The sequence below is a fragment of the Leucoraja erinacea genome, chromosome 21 (genome assembly GCF_028641065.1).
Source record: "Leucoraja erinacea ecotype New England chromosome 21, Leri_hhj_1, whole genome shotgun sequence".
Taxonomy (NCBI): domain Eukaryota; kingdom Metazoa; phylum Chordata; class Chondrichthyes; order Rajiformes; family Rajidae; genus Leucoraja; species Leucoraja erinaceus.
In genome coordinates, this window is record NC_073397.1 from 625,216 (window position 1) to 641,954 (window position 16,739).

General features: G+C 45.7%; 1 protein-coding gene across 9 annotated transcripts in view; it reads left to right on the forward strand.

The window, feature by feature from the left end:
- The window catches only part of LOC129707153 (copine-1-like), a 97,983-nt gene that overhangs the window by 60,517 nt on the left and 20,727 nt on the right, over window positions 1-16,739 (forward strand). For 6 of the 9 annotated variants that reach the window (XM_055651932.1, XM_055651930.1, XM_055651936.1 and 3 more), the window contains 2 exons: window positions 13,631-13,762; window positions 14,628-14,807. In XM_055651932.1, the coding sequence (XP_055507907.1) occupies window positions 13,631-13,762; window positions 14,628-14,807 (312 nt within the window). Of the gene's footprint in view, window positions 1-10,946; window positions 11,016-11,544; window positions 11,570-12,453; window positions 12,551-13,630; window positions 13,763-14,627; window positions 14,808-16,739 lie in introns of those variants that run through there. The other 3 variants (XM_055651933.1, XM_055651935.1, XM_055651934.1) reach the window with 3 other exon arrangements.

The window sequence follows — 16,739 nt, forward strand, 5'->3', positions numbered from 1 at the left end:
GATTGATAACACCACTGTGGTGGCATATATCCATTAACAAGGGTGGTGTAAAATCTGTATCTTTCGACAGATTGTCGAACCTCATTTGGCACTAGTGTATCGAGAGGAATATTTGGGAAATCTACGAGGTAGATATAACACGGTGACAGATGCTGGATCACGAATGTTTAATAACAACATAGAATGGATGTTGAATCAGACAGTATTTAACAAAATAACTACACGATTTGGCATACCAGATGTTGATCCGTTTGCATCTAGACCAACCATTGGTTACCCAGATATGTGTCCTGCGAGCTGGATCCAGGAGCAAGGCAGTGGATGCTTTCTCCCTCAATTGGGGAGGAATGTTTATGTATGCTTTCCGCCAATTTGTCTCACAAACCGATGCTTGACAAAAATCAAGCAAGACTAAGCCACAGGCATATTGGCAGTGCCAGATTGGCCTACTCAAGCCTGGTCCCCAAGAATTTTGGGAATTATAGTCCAGCCAGTTATGGCTGTACCCAAGAGCAGGGACCTCCTAGTGAACCCAGTTACAGGGAGCAATCATCCACTACATGAACGTATTAACTTGTTGGTCTGCAGATTCTGAGGAGGCCATTTCAAGGCATAGGACTGTCCGAACAAATACACCACAGTTCGGATAACGGATGTCTTGGAGTTCCTATCAACTGCACTATAACTATAAACAAAGTTATAGTGCATCTATAGTGCCAGAGGCGCACTCTCCTCCTATCTGATGCCGGAAGCAGGGCACGGTTCGATAGGAACGCAACCCTTTACAACAAAATTCATGAAGGGAATTTACAATTTAAGACCTCCAAGGCCAAGGTACACTGACACATGGGATGTGAGCGTGGTACTAACCCTACTTTGACAGTGGGGACCGCCTGTAACTAACCCTGAAGGTGGTATGCTGACAAAGAGTCCGGACACTGCAAAAGCTACGGTTGGACTACATGACCAACAATATGAACAACATAACATTCCTAATCAGGAACCTGATAGAGCAGAACAGGCCAGGAATGCCAGGGATGGAGATCCAGTTCTTGCCATATCCAGAGGACCAACGGTTGTGTGTGTGGTAACATACTAACACCACTATCTGAGAGTTACGGAGAACCTCAGAGGCTCAGAACAATCGGTCCTCATCAGTCACAAAAAAAAACCACACCAAAAGGTGTCAACTCAAACCATCTCCAGATGGTCAAAAGAGGTAATGGCGGTAGCAGGAGTAAACATTTATATGGTTAAATCTCACTCCACCAGGGCAGCATCTACGTCGGCAGCAAGAGCTATGGACGTGCCCCTTGACGACATCCTAGTGGCTGCAGGATGGACGAATGAAATAACGGTCCACCGGTTTTATAACAAACCCATAACCGGACTGGGGGTGTTTGCACGTGGCATTTTAAGTTCTGTCCCTTAGTTTCCCCCCCAAGGATGGGAGGGTTAACTTTTTTTAAAACTTTTCTTTCATTTTAAGCATCAGTGTCTTTACTTAACTACGTAATGTCTGAATACCTTAATGATTACACACATCCATGGTCAATCCATTCAGTGTGTGATGCCTGGATTCGTAACCGGCGTAAAATCACAGAGCTTTGAAATCTTCACATAGTCACTCACGTGACTCCGAAGTAAAATAGTAAGATTAAACGAGAACTTACCAGTTTGAAGTTTGATCTTGATTTTATGAGGAGTTACGATGAGCGATTACGTGCCCACCGCTCCCACCCTCATACTATCAAGGTCATATGGAAGTTCTAGTTTCTTCACAATCTTACTATTCTCAGGTCTTCTTTTTATCTGTGATTTAACACCACTGCTTTGAAGATTGACGCACACGCAGACGGACGGCCCTTCTTCACGTAATCGCTCATCGTAACTCCTCATAAAATGAAGATCAAACTTCAAACTGGTAAGTTCTCGTTTAATCTTACTATTATCTGTGAATTATTTTAGGACCTTAAATAGTTTACAACTGGAGATGACGGACGGGGTTGTCAAATCGACACCGCGTAGATGGGGAATCATGTAGTTGTGAGATTGAAGGTGAAATGCCAAATGTGAAGAAGTTCAACCCTAGTATCCTGTGACAAAAGTTGATTTTGGTGAATAGAATATTTGTGTGGAATTGCTGGTTAAATAGTTGCTGGTGTCAAAGAAAGAAAATATAATAAATCTAGAATGCAAATTACTCGTTATCATCTCGTCCGCAGCTACCAATGGCCTGTTTCCTTCATCAACTTGACTTTCATTCATTTGTTCCACATCTCTCTACATCACTGTCTACATCTCTCCTTTCCCTTTTCCCTGACTCTGTCTGAAGAAGGGTCTAACGAGGGTGAAGTGCAGCTTCTCCTTGACAGAAGTTGAACAATGATGAAAATTGCGCCTCAGAAAGTTTAGGACACCTGTTGCCTTCACCGTTGCATGATGAATCTGACCATTCCAACGCAGATCATTCTGCAATTTGATGCCAAGATGGTTTGTTTGGATTCTTCAAACAAATCAAGTATATTGTAAGATGTTTCGCCTGGATTCCTCTTTCTGGTGACACGCATGGTTTCACATTTGGAAGGGTTGAACTGCATGCCCCATTGTTGTGACCACTCAACCATAGTATCGAGATCCTTTTAGAGAGCATCTTCATCATCAGCTGACTTAATTGGACGGTACAGCAAACAATCATCAGCGAATAGTCTAGTCGTACTTGCGACTTTTTCATGGATGTCATTTACGTAAAGCAAAAATAGGTGTGGGCCAAGTACTGTGCCCTGGGGTGTACCACTCAACACTGGATGCCAATTGGAGCTCTTTCCGTTCACACACACACGCTGAAGACGTTTTGTCAAGAAACCGGAAATCCATCGTTTCGTGTTGGAACGAATACCATGGAAGTCAAGCTTCCGAAGCAGTCTCTGGTGTGGGATGACATTAAATGCTTTAGAAGAGTACGGCACAACTAAATCCGTGATGACGTTACTATCAAGGTGCTTGGCCAGGTCATTTGTTGTCAGGATAAGCTGAGACTCACATGATCTATGCCTCCTAAATGCATGTTGGTTGTCAGCAAGAATGTTATGTTTGCTCACGTGTCGCATCAGATTACCATCAATTAAATGCTCCAGCAATTTGCAGCAAGTACTTGTTAATGAAACAGGACGATAATTCGCTGGGTTGGTGGTTGAACCCTTCTTAAAGAGAGGAATGATGTTAGCCTTCCTCCAGTCCAGCGGAACATCACCTGAGTCAAGCCACTGTTGGAAAATGAACTGCAAATGTGGAGACAGTTCTTCGGCTGCGATCTTGAGGGCTTGATTCTGTATCTGATCTGGTCCAATTGCTTTTGTGGTATTGATGTTGAGCAATAACTTCTTGACACCTTCAACCTCAAGTTTAATAGCCGGCATATCAGCATACGGGCTGGGCGGTAGGACTGGAAATGATGAAGGCTCCACATCTTCCCGGGTGAAAACGTGTTGAAATTGGTTTGCAACAGCTTCTGCTTTCGCCTGGTCCTCAGTGATCAGACATTCCTTCTCTCCAGAGATGCTGCCTGCCCGCTGAGTTACTCCAGCTTTTTGTGTCTCCTATCATGTGAAAACAATCACTGGGTCAGGCAGCATCTGTGGAAAGAGAAACCAAATTAATAATGTGATAAAAATGAACTGCAACTGCTGGTTTTACCAAAGATGGACACAAATCTCTGGAGAAGGTGATGTTTCCGGTCGGGACCCTTGTTCAGACTGATTGTAGGGGGGAGGAACTGGAAGCAAGAAACGACCAGGCCAAATTAGCGGCAAGATGAGCTCGGGCAGAGTGTTTCCCACAGGCCGGTTGTTGGCTTGGGATGGTGTGATCCCAAGAGCGATAATACATCGTTGTTAAGAGTTAATTCTTTGGTCAGAACTGGGTGAAGGAAGTGGGTTTATTATAGAGGAGGCAGAGAAGGGGTGAAGAGGACACAATGTTGGGGTTGTCTGGTGATAAACGGATTGTGAAGCTGTCAGTTTATAAAGATTTTCATGAAAAACATAATGTTGGAAAACTTAGGTGCCACTTAAAAATGTGTAAAAAATAAAATGGTGAAGCTGTGTCTAGAGCACATTGTTGCTTTGGGTCTGTGTTTCAGAAGCTCCATACTGTTACTGGACACATTGCAGTGAAAAATCTGGCGTAGAGTGGCTGGAGAAAGGTTGTCCATGCTGACCCGTGTGGGGGATGTGTGTGTGGGGGTGTGTGTGTGTGGGGGTGTGTGTGTGAGTGTGTGTGTGTGGGGATGTGTGTGTGTGTGTGTGTGGTGGGGGGGGGGGGGGCTGTGTGTGTGGGATGTGTGTGGGGGGAGTGTTTGTGTGGGAGGATGTGTGAGTGTGGGGTGGGTGGGTGGGGTGTGTGTGGGGGGGGGGGGGGCTGTGTGTGGGGGATGTATGTGTGGGGAGTGTTTGTGTGGGGGTGTGTGTGTGTGGGTGTGTGTGTGTGTGTATATGAGTGTTCAAGTTACATTTATTGTCACATGCATCAGTTGGTACAGTGAGAATTGAGTTAGCATACAGCCATACGAGTAAAAAGAACACAATACACGATAGAGTTTAACATAAACATCCCCACACAGTGTGTATATATATATCTCTGTGTGTGTGTGTGTCTATACATATAACCATATAACCATATAACAATTACAGCACGGAAACAGGCCATCTCGGCCCAACAAGTCCATGCCGAACAATTTTTTTTTCCCCTTAGTCCCACCTGCCTGCACTCATACCATAACCCTCCATTCCCTTCTCATCCATATGCCTATCCAATTTATTTTTAAATGATACCAATGAACCTGCCGCCACCACTTCCACTGGAAGCTCATTCCACACCGCTACCATTCTCTGCGTAAAGAAGTTCCCCCTCATATTACCCCTAAACTTCTGTCCCTTAATTCTGAAGTCATGTCCTCTTGTTTGAATCTTCCCTGTTATCTGTATATGTGTGTGTGTGTGTGTGTGGGGGGGGGGGGGGGGGGTGTCTATATCTATGTGTGTGTGTGTGTGGGTGTCTCTATATATATATCTATCTATCTATATTTAAAACTGTGTGTGTCTGGCTGTGTGGCTGCCAGCCTTTGATTCGCTGCTACGCCGACACCCGACCCACAAATGCCCTGATTTTTTCCATTTCGGTAGAGATTTCACTTTTCATTCCAAGTATCCACTCATTAAATTTCGTTGTGTCTATGTACACATTTTTTAAATAAAATCCTTCTCCCCCCACCCAAAATTTAAAAAAAAACAGCTCTCACCTATGACATGTTGGTGAACGTTCCATCGTGTGATGTGACAATGCCCAATGCTCACAAATGTCCAATCGGAATGGATCCATTTACATATGTCTTTGCACCAGCCCCAGCCTCAGTCCCCCCCCCCCGCAGCCTGTGTCAAAGTGCGTCATCACGTGTGTGGGAATAGAGAAAGAGGATTGGGTGTGATAGGGAATGGGGAACTAATGGACTGTCCCTACCCCTCCCCTTCCACTCTCCCTCCCCACTATTTTTCTCCTCCTCTCCCCCCCCCCCCTCTCTCCCTCCCTCCACACTTCCCCCTCCCTCCCCTACCCCATCTCCCTCCTCCTCCTCCCCCCCTCCCCCACACCTATCTCCCCCTCCCCAACCCTCTCTCCCCCCTCTCCAAGCCCCTCTCCCCCCCATCCCTCTCTCCTCCCCTTCTCCCTCCCCTCTCATCACCCCTCTACCTCTCCTCCCCCTCCTCCTCCCACCCTCCCACCCCCATCCCTCTCTCCCCGCCCCCCCTTTTCTCTCTCCCCCCTTCCCTCCCCCACCCCCTTCCCTCTCTCCCCCCCTCCCCTCCCCCCTTCTCTCTCTCCTCCCCACCCCCTTCCCCCTCCCCACTCTTCCCCCCCCCTCCCCCACCCCCCTTCCGTCCCCCACCTCCTTCTCTCTCTCTCCCCACCCCATTCCCCCTCCCCACTCTTCCCCCTCTACCCCCCTACCCCATCCCTCCCCTCCCTCCGCCTCCCTCCCCTCCCCCACCCCTCTCTCCTCCCCCTCTCCATCTCCCCCTCTCGTCACCCCCTCTCCCTCTCCTCCCTCCCCCCCCCCCCACCCCCTCTCTCTCCCCCTACCCCCCTTCCCTCTCCCACCCCCTTCGCTCTCTCCCTAAAATTGATTTTTAGATAAAACGCTACCACTTACCGCTGTGATTTTTGGCCATCTTACTCAGTCCCCCTCCGCTCATCAGATGCAGAGGATTCTTTCCATCAATTAAAAATGAAAGTGTTATAAGTGTTTAAAAAATGCTGAGAAACTCTCTCCTGTCAATCACGCCATGAAGTCCATGCTCCGTCTGGTGAGAGTGGGGAGGGATTATAAAACCCGGAAGTGTGGGTGTGCTCAGTCTCTGCAAGACGGGGGAGGGAGAGGTCATGACTCTGAGCTGTGAATCAAATGAACACACTGAATGTCTACTGAACTGTGAGTATTGTGTTTGAAATGGTATGAAATGGCATGAAACTGCATTTGAATTTGGTGGCCTTGCATCCTGCTTGAAGTGGTATGTCACATCCTGACCAAGAATCGAATGCTCTGATGTTTACTCGATGAGTATTCATTTTACGCTATAATGAGCCTATATTTATGTTACAGAGACCCCCCCCCCCCCCGATGGTGCCTTTGCAAATGAGGGCTATTACCTTTAACCTAAAATAATCCTAAAAGTGGTGCATAGTTTGAGTATCTGTAGTTTGTGTGTGTGTGTCTGTGTATACCTGTCAAACGTGTATCTGGATGTGTGGTTGTAAGTGTGTATGTATGTGTGGCTGGATGTATGTGTGAGTGGATGGATGTGTGCGTGTGCGGATGTACATGTGCATGTATGTATGTGTGTGTGCATGCATGGAAGTGCGTACGGATGTATGTGTGTAGATGGGTGGGTGGACTGTCGCACTGTCATTCACCAGCACATTATCACACCAGCACAGATAATATATATAAGCATCTGGATAAACAGGGTCTGATTAGGAACAGTCAACATGGATTTGTGCCTGGAAGATCATGTTTGACTAATCTTCTTGAATTTTTTGAAGAGGTTGCTAGGGAAATTGACGAGGGTAAAGCAGTGGATGTTGTCTATATGGACTTTAGTAAGGCCTTTGACAAGGTTCCTCATGGAAGGTTGGTTAAGAAGGTTCAACTGTTGGGTATAAATGCAGGAATAGCAAGATGGATTCAACAGTGGCTGAATGGGAGAAGCCAGAGGGTAATGGTGGATGGCTGTTTATCGGGTTGGAGGCAGGTGACTAGTGGGGTGCCTCAGGGATCTGTGTTGGGTCCTTTGTTGTTTGTCATGTACATCAATGATCTGGATGAAGGTGTGGTAAATTGGATTAGTAAGTATGCAGATGATACCAAGAGAGGATAATGAAGAGGATTTCCAAAGTCTACAGAGTGATTTAGGCCATTTGGAAAAATGGGCTGAAAGATGGCAGATGGAGTTTAATGCTGATAAATGTGAGATGCTACACCTTGGCAGGACAAATCAAAATAGGACGTACATGGTAAATGGTAGGGAATTGAAGAATACAGTTGAACAGAGGGATCTGGGAATAACCGTGCATAGTTCCTTGAAGGTGGAATCTCATATAGATAGGGTGGTAAAGAAAGCTTTTGGTATGCTAGCCTTTATAAATCAGAGCATTGAGTATAGAAGCTGGGATGTAATGTTAAAATTGTACAAGGCATTGGTGAGACCAAATCTGGAGTATGGTCGCCCAATTATAGGAAGGATGTCAACAAAATAGAGAGAATACAGAGGAGATTTACTAGAATGTTGCCTGGGTTTCAACAACTAAGTTACAGAGATCGGTTGAATAAGTTAGGTCTTTATTCCCTGGAGCGCAGAAGGTTAAGTGGGGACTTGATAGAGGTCTTTAAAATGATGAGAGGGATAGACAGAGTTGATGTGGACAAGCTTTTCCCTTTGAGAATAGGGAAGATTCAAACAAGAGGACATGACTTCAGAATTAAGGGACAGAAGTTTAGGGGTAACATGAGGGGGAACTTCTTTACTCAGAGAGTGGTAGCGGTGAGGAATGAGCTTCCAGTGGAAGTGGTGGAGGCAGGTTCGTTGGTATCATTTAAAAATAAATTGGATAGGCATATGGATGAGAAGGGAATGGAGGGTTATGGTCTGAGTGCAGGCAGGTGGGACTAAGGGAAAAAAGTTGTTCGGCACGGACTTGTAGGGCCGAGATGGCCTGTTTCCATGCTGTAATGGTTATATGGTTATTATCATAAGTAATTCACTCATTGTTTAAATAATTTGACCAAATAAACAGTGAAACGATAGACATTAAAATAAAACTTTATATAATCATTTATTTCCCCAATTTATTTGTTTACATTACATCTGATTTTCATCTGAATATTCTTCATCAGATTCCAAGTCTTTTGATAAGTTTTGATAAGTCCACTGATAAGTTAGTTCATGTTCATGTGGAGGGTCAGGCAAAGGCTAAAGAAAAAAATCTCATAGTCATTAAGTTTGCATGGACTTCAATTCATAAAATTTCAACCTCTTCTTAATGCTAATGAGAATAACACTGTTACTACCATACATATATTAGGTCAAGTTCACATACACCAATTCATTTCTACATAAACATCAGCCATTTCTGACCATTTCTCACTCCAATGGAAGCCTATAAAGTGCAATCAATATTCCTCAGTTTTTCTCTCGTGGTCGGGGCCTGGAAATGGCCGCTACGGACGGCACTGCGTACAGCTTCCCCTCCCACCCCCCCACCCCCACGTAGATGATCCAAACACACTCCGCGGTTCCACGTTCGCGAATCGGCCGCTTCTTTATTGAGACCGCGGCTTCACTATGTTAAGTACATAGGCCCCGCGGTTGGAACACTTTTTCCCGGTAAATTTACGCAGGCAGCTCCGAGAACAGATGTTAAAGAAAACTTATTAGACTTCAACAAGCTGGCATTAGAGAAAATGTTTAATTTACTTTGTTATGGATACACATAGTTTAGGTGATACTAAATTGTTATGGATACACATAGTTTCCCCATAGTTAAGTGAGTGAATGAGTGAATGTATGAATGAATTGAATGAGTGGATGAGTGAATGATGAATGAATGAGTGGATGAGTGAATGATGAATGAATGAATGTATGAATGAATGACTTGAGTGAGTGAATGACTGAGTGATGAATGAGTGAATGATTGAGTGAATGTACAGCCTCCAAATCTCATTCTTTCACATTATAAAAGGGTCCAATTAAATTAATTAAAGTCCATACAGATTAATTTTCATAAATTCAGACTTTATATCTTACCTTTCAGTTCCAGTTAATTCACAAAGTTTGACTGGTTTCACAACTGTGTTGCAGCACCTCAGCAGCGACTTTGCTTTCAAGGCTTTGTTCCACTTCTATCCACTTAGCTGCACATTCTTCAGACTTCTTAATGCTTTTCTCACTAAATACAATTACCCTGCTGCAAGTTTCCACGACATGTATTCGACAGAACAACAAAGAACCTTCATCGGAATCTCCAGTAAAACAGGCATCAGTAGAAGCACTCTCACCCATGCTGTGTGCTCACTGCCTAGCTAGCCTGAAACAAAGCGCCTCCGACTCAATGTCAAACGTGATTTGATTGGACTAAAAATACCCCAATTTTTTTTGTTTTTTTCTCTAATTTAATAAAAATGTGCAGGTTTTGTTCTTGATGACTTTCAGGGCTGATTTATATAATATTTTTACACAATATGTGAACATTTCATATAGTTCTGTGAGTTGGGTCACAAAACTGCACAAAAAATCTCCTCGGGCCACAGCCTAGTGGCCCTACACCCTGCTTGAAGTGGTATGAAACTGCAATTGAATTTGTTGGCCTTGCACCCTGCTTGCTTGAAGTGGTAAGAAACTGCACTTGAATTTGGTGGCCTTGCACCCTTGGTTCTTGGTTTCTTGGTCCTCCAAAATATTCCAAATGGAATTTAAACTGGAGGTGGTGAAGGGAGGGCTTAAGCCAGAAAGGGTTATTGGGAAGAAAGAGCTACTTTAAATTTAGTTGCATCTGGTTGGGTAACAATAGTTGGGTGGAGATTATCCCATGCTTTAATTGCGCGGGGGAAGAACGAATTGCTGTATACATCTGTCTTTGCAGCTGGGATCACCCTGCTTGATATGGTAGGAAATTGTATTTGAATTTGGTGGCCTTGCACCCTGCTTGAAGTGGAATTTCAAGGAATATCCGCGAGTCAACTGCCAGCCCACCAGCCATTAGTGAGCTGCCAGCACACCAGGCTTGAGGAACTGAGCTGCCACCCCAAGAATCCATTTGGCCCACAATGTCCATACTAGCCCTCTGTAAACCAGTCCCTTCGCCCACAACACCAATACTAGCTTTCCAGAAAGCCCCACCCCCCACTGGCCACCAATATTGGAATTGGTGGAGAGGTGGAATATTGCGTTGGGGAACCAGCCCTCCCATGTGAACATGGGACCCAACGAGTCCCACTTAGTCTAATATATATTTATATATATAAATATGTGTGTATAGATATATATTATGTCTCTCTCCCTCCCTCTTTCTGCAGTAGCTTGTTTCCCCAGTGTTTGTGGAGCCGGTTTGGCCGTGCACTGCGTTCGGGATGTGTGTGTGTATGTATGTATGTGTGTACAGTATGTGTGTGTGTATCTATGTATGTGTATCTATGTATGTATGTGTGTGTGTGTATATGTATGTGTTGTCAGCTTCTCCATCTCCGCCCTATTCAAGCGATGCGGAAATGAATTGCATTGATGAGACGAGTGAGTTTGGCTTTTGATGAGCAACCCCGGGCCCAATGTTTGTCAGGGTGTGGAGCAGCGGGCCAATGTGTGCGGAGGTGGAGGCGGGCTGTGGTGGAGAGGGAGGGAGGGAGGGAGGGAGCGGCCGGGCTGCGGCGCTAGTGCTGACATTGCCATTGACACGGATACGGCGAGGTACGGCCGCTCGGCTCGGGGGTTGTTACACCCACCGCCTGCTACTGCTACAGTGTAACGCGGCCCTGGCTCCAGTTGCGTGTGCGGGAGGCCGCTGTTGTGGCTGGGTGGGGTGGTGAGGGAGGGAGGGAGGGAGGCCACACTGGGGGCGGCTGCGCCCATCCCCGTCTCTGTGCCGGGGAGGTGGGGGCGCCTGTGTCCGCTGCAGTCGGTTGGTCACTGCCTTTCCCCCGGTGTGGAGTTGACATGTTTGGGATGTGATGTGCGCGTTGCTGGGGCGGGGAACTGTTTGGTATTGTGTAGGTGCCGCGCCCAGCCACCGCGCTTTGCAATATCCCCTTCAGTCAATTGTCCCTTCCTCCCTTCCTCTGGCTGTGAAAACACTCCTGACGTTGCAGTCGCTGGCAAGCTCGGCTGAGATCATTAATATCGAATTATATAATTATATTACATCTTCCAAGATTGAAAGATAAAGATATAAAACTTCAAAGATATCAATACAGGGTTGTTAATATCTATCTTCCCGCCTCGTGTGCCTTGTGTAGCAGTTCAAGGTAGTTTGATTTTGGTTTGCTGTTAATTAGGTTAACATTAAATGCCCTAATTTGAAGCCCGTGTTTAACTCGTTAGCCTCTTGGTGTCTGTGTGAGATGTGATTAACGTCCAAAACAAAATGTTGGAGGCGCTCAGCGGCCCGCGGGAATGAAATCCGATGGCATTTCACGTCGGGACCTTCTGCACTCAGTGTCCATGATACAAAACAATGTTGTGGATAGTGAGGAGGTTGGCTGAGGCTACAGCAGTTGCAGAGTTTTGGCAGATGGAATCTAATCCAATGTATGAATTTTGGGAGGCCAAATAAAGGTGGGAGATGTAGCACAAATGGTAAAGTGAAGGAATAATGAGGACCAGAGAGATGTCGGATCCCTGATGTCAAGCTTGGAGGCAAAGAGTGTAAAAGTTGGCTGTTGTGCCATGACCTCACTACAGGGCATCAGCAGCTGAATGTTGCAGTTTCTGACATGAACTAATCATTAAGTTACCCGCTTTGGTTATAGTTGCGGGCACTCTGAGGTGTACTCGCATTGAATGCTTGGACATTCTCCTGAGAACTCAGGAAGACCTGGGTTTAACAACCTCTCTGGAGGGCAACATAATGACAGTCCCATGGTCCCTCACTTGCAATGGGAGAGTCCCACTGGGCTTTGTACTTGCATTGGCAAAGGGGCCTGTCCAACACTTGAGTGGGGGTAAATTAAGCTGTGCTTGAGCCTTGTACTGAAACAGTGCTCCTGTGATTAGTAGGCCAATCTATTAGTGCATAGTTTGACTCACTTTTGTACAGATCTGGTAGGGGTTTGTGAACTGTCTGAAGAAGGCACGCAGACAGGGCAAGTTGTAACAGGCCCTGTGCTAATGATATTCAGGCTCATGAGCACGGGGCCTGTCACAACTAGCTCTGTCCCCCTGCATTTTATCTGTGCATACTTTCTATCCTTTAAACCTCTTGAACATACTGACTTTAGACTCAAAAGGTAAAGTTCCACAGCCTTTTGTGTGTGAGATTTCAGTACTTCTATGATAGTTTGTGAGGAAAAGCACTTCCTGATTTATTGCTTGAAGCACCTTGCTGTGAACAAGGGAAACCCCTGTCAGGAAGGAGCATTGTGGCATCTGCTGAGGGTTGAACCAGCAGTACCTGTGCAGGAAGATCTCTGGCATTCTTGTAGTGAGTTGGGCCTTTCTGTAATGTGATGTGAATAATAATAATAAAGTGAGTTGCAAGAATGTTCCGTTTTCGCTGAAAGGAAATTTTAGCAAAATACCGTACTGTATGTAAAGGAAGTGCTACTGTAAACTTGTATTGAGGTGTGAGGAGTAATTTATTATTGTGTAACAGTTGGATGCTGGCGATACAAGGAAGTACACAAACCTGGCTGTTGGTCCCAGCCTTAGTGCCCAGGGACGTTGTGATGGAGTTAGCTGCTTTGAGCAGCATTGGGTGGACTTGCTGTGGCACTGAATGTAAAATCTGTTTCTACTGTGTGTAAACGTGCGTGACATTACGGGAGGAGCACAGTTACTCTGCTGCTGAGGTACAGCTCCTTCTCAACTCTGTGCAGAGCAGAATTATTTGACAAATTGTGAAATGATTGTGGCTACAGTTCAGGGCTGAACAATGTAGAGAGTACACTGGCATTTTCAGGTAATTGCCACGTTCTGTGTCTGAATTTGCAGTAAGCATCTGATTCATCTTTAGCAGGACACAAAATGGTGTAGTGTCTCAGCGGGACAGGCAGCATGTCTGGAGAGGAATGGGCGACGTTTCGGGTCGAGACCCTTCGTCAGACTCAACTCTACTGAAGAAAGGTCTCGACCCGAAACGTCGCCCATTGCTTCTCTCCAGAGATGCCGCCTGTGTCGCTGAGTTACTCCAGCATTTTGTGTCTACCTTTGATTTAAACCAGTCTCTGCAGTTCGTTCCTGTACACTATGATTCATCTTTTAGTTTGCTGGCTGCCTTGTGTCAGGTAGTGTGTGAGTGAATCAGCGATGTGTTGTGGAGTATTGTGCTCTGTCCGCACATTAAGGACACGTAATTGTCTCTCTTCCAGATGGCGCAGTGTGTGACAAAAGTGCAGCTGACCATTTCCTGTCAGGATCTGATGGACAAAGATGTTGGCTCTAAATCTGATCCGCTGTGTGTCTTACTTCAAAACACTGGGGCTGACGATCAATGGATAGAGGTAACATTGTTTAATGTATCCTGTGTGTATTTTTCAAAGCTTTTGACAAAGTCCTGCATTGTAAAAGAAACCCCACGTGATCCGAAACATTAGCAAGACAGATCCAGTTAGTCCAGGGGCGGGATGCAAAGGCACTGTTGTGCTGCGGAGCTCCAGTCACCTGACCTGAACCAGGTATGAATGTTGCAGTCTCTAATTTTAAGTAACTTCTACTAACCCTCCCCTCCCCCTTTTCCCCCTTCCTCCACCCCTCCCCTCCCCCTTCCTCCATCCCTTCCCATTCCCTTGCTCCCTTCCTCCACCACAGTTGTTAAACGTTCTACAGTTCACCACATTGTATCCCATTTGAGATCACACCTTCCCAAGCCAACACCGGACCTACCAGGACACTACGCTGTCTGAGGTCAGTCCGAAGAATGGTCCAGACACAAGACGAGATGCTGCCTGACCCACTGAGTTTATGTTTATCTTTGGTGATGGTTGGGTTGGCTGCAGTTGAGTTATGGTGGAACTTTGGAGGTGAGTAGACTTTGTCAAAGCGTTGGTCTCAGCTGACGCCACACTACAATGCCAGGTTAGAGGAAGCCCTACCCACCCCTGCAATGGAAGTGTGGAATAACACTTGGAAAAGTTAATAAGATCCAAGCACCATGGATTATTGAATATATGCCACCTTGCTGGAACACTGCAGTAAGCTCAGCCTGTTATAAAAAAGAGCCTCTGGAGATGTGGACGTGTGCTGGCATCCTATCATGAAGTGATCTGGCCGGGTTCCTTGACATCCAGAATCAAAGCTAAGAGGTGGCTTATTTAGATTGAGAGAGAGAGAGAGATGGGAAACTAACCCTTTGTTCCCCTACTGCAGCTGGACCGGACTGAGCGGGTGAAGAACTGCCAGAAGCCGGAGTTTGCAAAGAAGCTGGAGGTGGATTATTACTTTGAGCGTGTGCAGAAGCTGAAGTTTGGCATTTATGACATTGACAATAAATCCTCGGCCACGAACGATGATGACTACCTGGGAGGTGTGGAGTGTACCCTGGGACAGGTGACTAACTTTGTGTGTTGTTGGTTCATGCACAGTGCCCTGCTGTCTGCATTTCCTGTCCCTCTTACACAGGCTCCGACCGGTTTAGAAATGGCGGCGCCTGCATGTGTGAATATGCAAAAAGAATTTCATTGTGCAGTTACACATGTGACAAATAACGAACTTTCACAACCAGATCAGGCTTAGACCTTGACACGTGCAGGGCACCCGCTATCAGCTCGCTCTCCTGCCCACTACCAATGCAGGGAGACAGATAGCTGTAAAATGAGGGCAGCAGCAAAAAGGTAGAAGGGAGAAAAGTAAAAGTGTAAGAAGGAGAGATCAATGGCAAAAATCAAAGAGGCCCACATTACATCATCATTCTATAAAGGCTAAACATGTTCAAACAAACCTGAACGTTTTGTGCCTTAATGCGAGGAGCAATCGTTATAAGGAGGATGAATGGAATGCACAGTTAGTTGTTAACGGATATGATATAGTTGGGATTACGGAGACATGGCTCCAGGGTGACCAAGGCTGGGAGCAGGGCTACTCAATATTCAGGAAGGACATTATTGCTATTGAGGGAGTGCAGCGTAGGTTCACCATGGATGGAAGGACTGACATACGATGAAAGAATGGGTCGACTGGGCTCAGGAAGCAGCAAACCTGAGGACTGGGTGAAATTTAGAATTCAGCAGAGGAGGACAAAGGGGAAAAGAGCATGAAAGAAAGCTTGCGGGAAATATAAAAACTGACTAAAAGCTTCTTTAGACGTGAAGAGGAAAAGATTAGTGAAGACAAGTGCAGGTCCCTTACTGTCAGAAACAGGTGAATTTATAATGGGGAAACAAGGAAATGGCAGACCAGCCAACCAAGTACTTTGGTTCTGTCTTCACTAAGGAAGACAAACAATCTCCCAGAAACACTAGGGGATCGAGGATATACTGGGAGGGATGAACTGAAGGGAATCAACATTACTCAGGAAATTCTGTTGGGACTGAAGGCAGATAAATCTCCAGGGCCTGATGATCTGCATCCCACAGTACTCAAGGAGGTGGATGCATGGGTGACCATTTTCCAATGTTCTATAGATTCTGGATCAGTTCCTGTGGACTGGAGGGTAATCAATGTAACTCCAGTTTTTCAGAAAGGAGGGTGAGATAAAACGGAATAATAGACCAGTTAGCCTGACATCAATTGTGGGGATGATGCTTGAGTTATTAAATGATTAAAGATGTTACAGCAGTGCATTTGGAAAGCAGACAGGGTTGGTCAAAGTCAACATAGATTTATGAAGGGGAAATTATGCTTGATTAATCTTCTGGGATTATTTGAGGATGTAACAAGTAGAATGGATAAGGGAGAGCCAGTGGATATGGTGTGTCTGGACTTTCAAAAAGCCTTTGACAAAGTCCCACACTAGAGATTAGTGTGCAGAATTAGAGCACATGGTATTGGGGGTAGGGTATTGACATGGATAGAGAACTGGCTGGCAGACAGGAAGCAAAGAGTAGGAATTAATGGGTCATTTTCAGAATGGCAGGCAGTGACTAGTGGGGTGCCGCAAGGCTTGTTGCTGGGACCCCAGTTATTTACCATATATTAATGATTTGGACGTGGGAATTAAATGTAACATCTCCAAGTTTGTGGATGACAGAAAGCTCCGTAGCAGTGTGAGCTGCGATGAGGATGCTATGAGGCTGCAGGGTGACTTGGGTGAGTGGGCAGATGCATGGCAGATGCAGAATAATGTGGATAAATGTGAGGTTATCCACTTTGGTGGCAAGAACAGGAAGGCAGATTATTTTCTGAATGGTGTCAGATATGGAAAAGGGGAGGTGCAACGAGACCTGGATGTGCTTGTACATCAGTCATTGAAAGTAAGCATGCAGGTACAGCAGGCAGTGAAAAAAGCTAATGGCATGTTGGTCTTTATAGTAAGAAGATTTG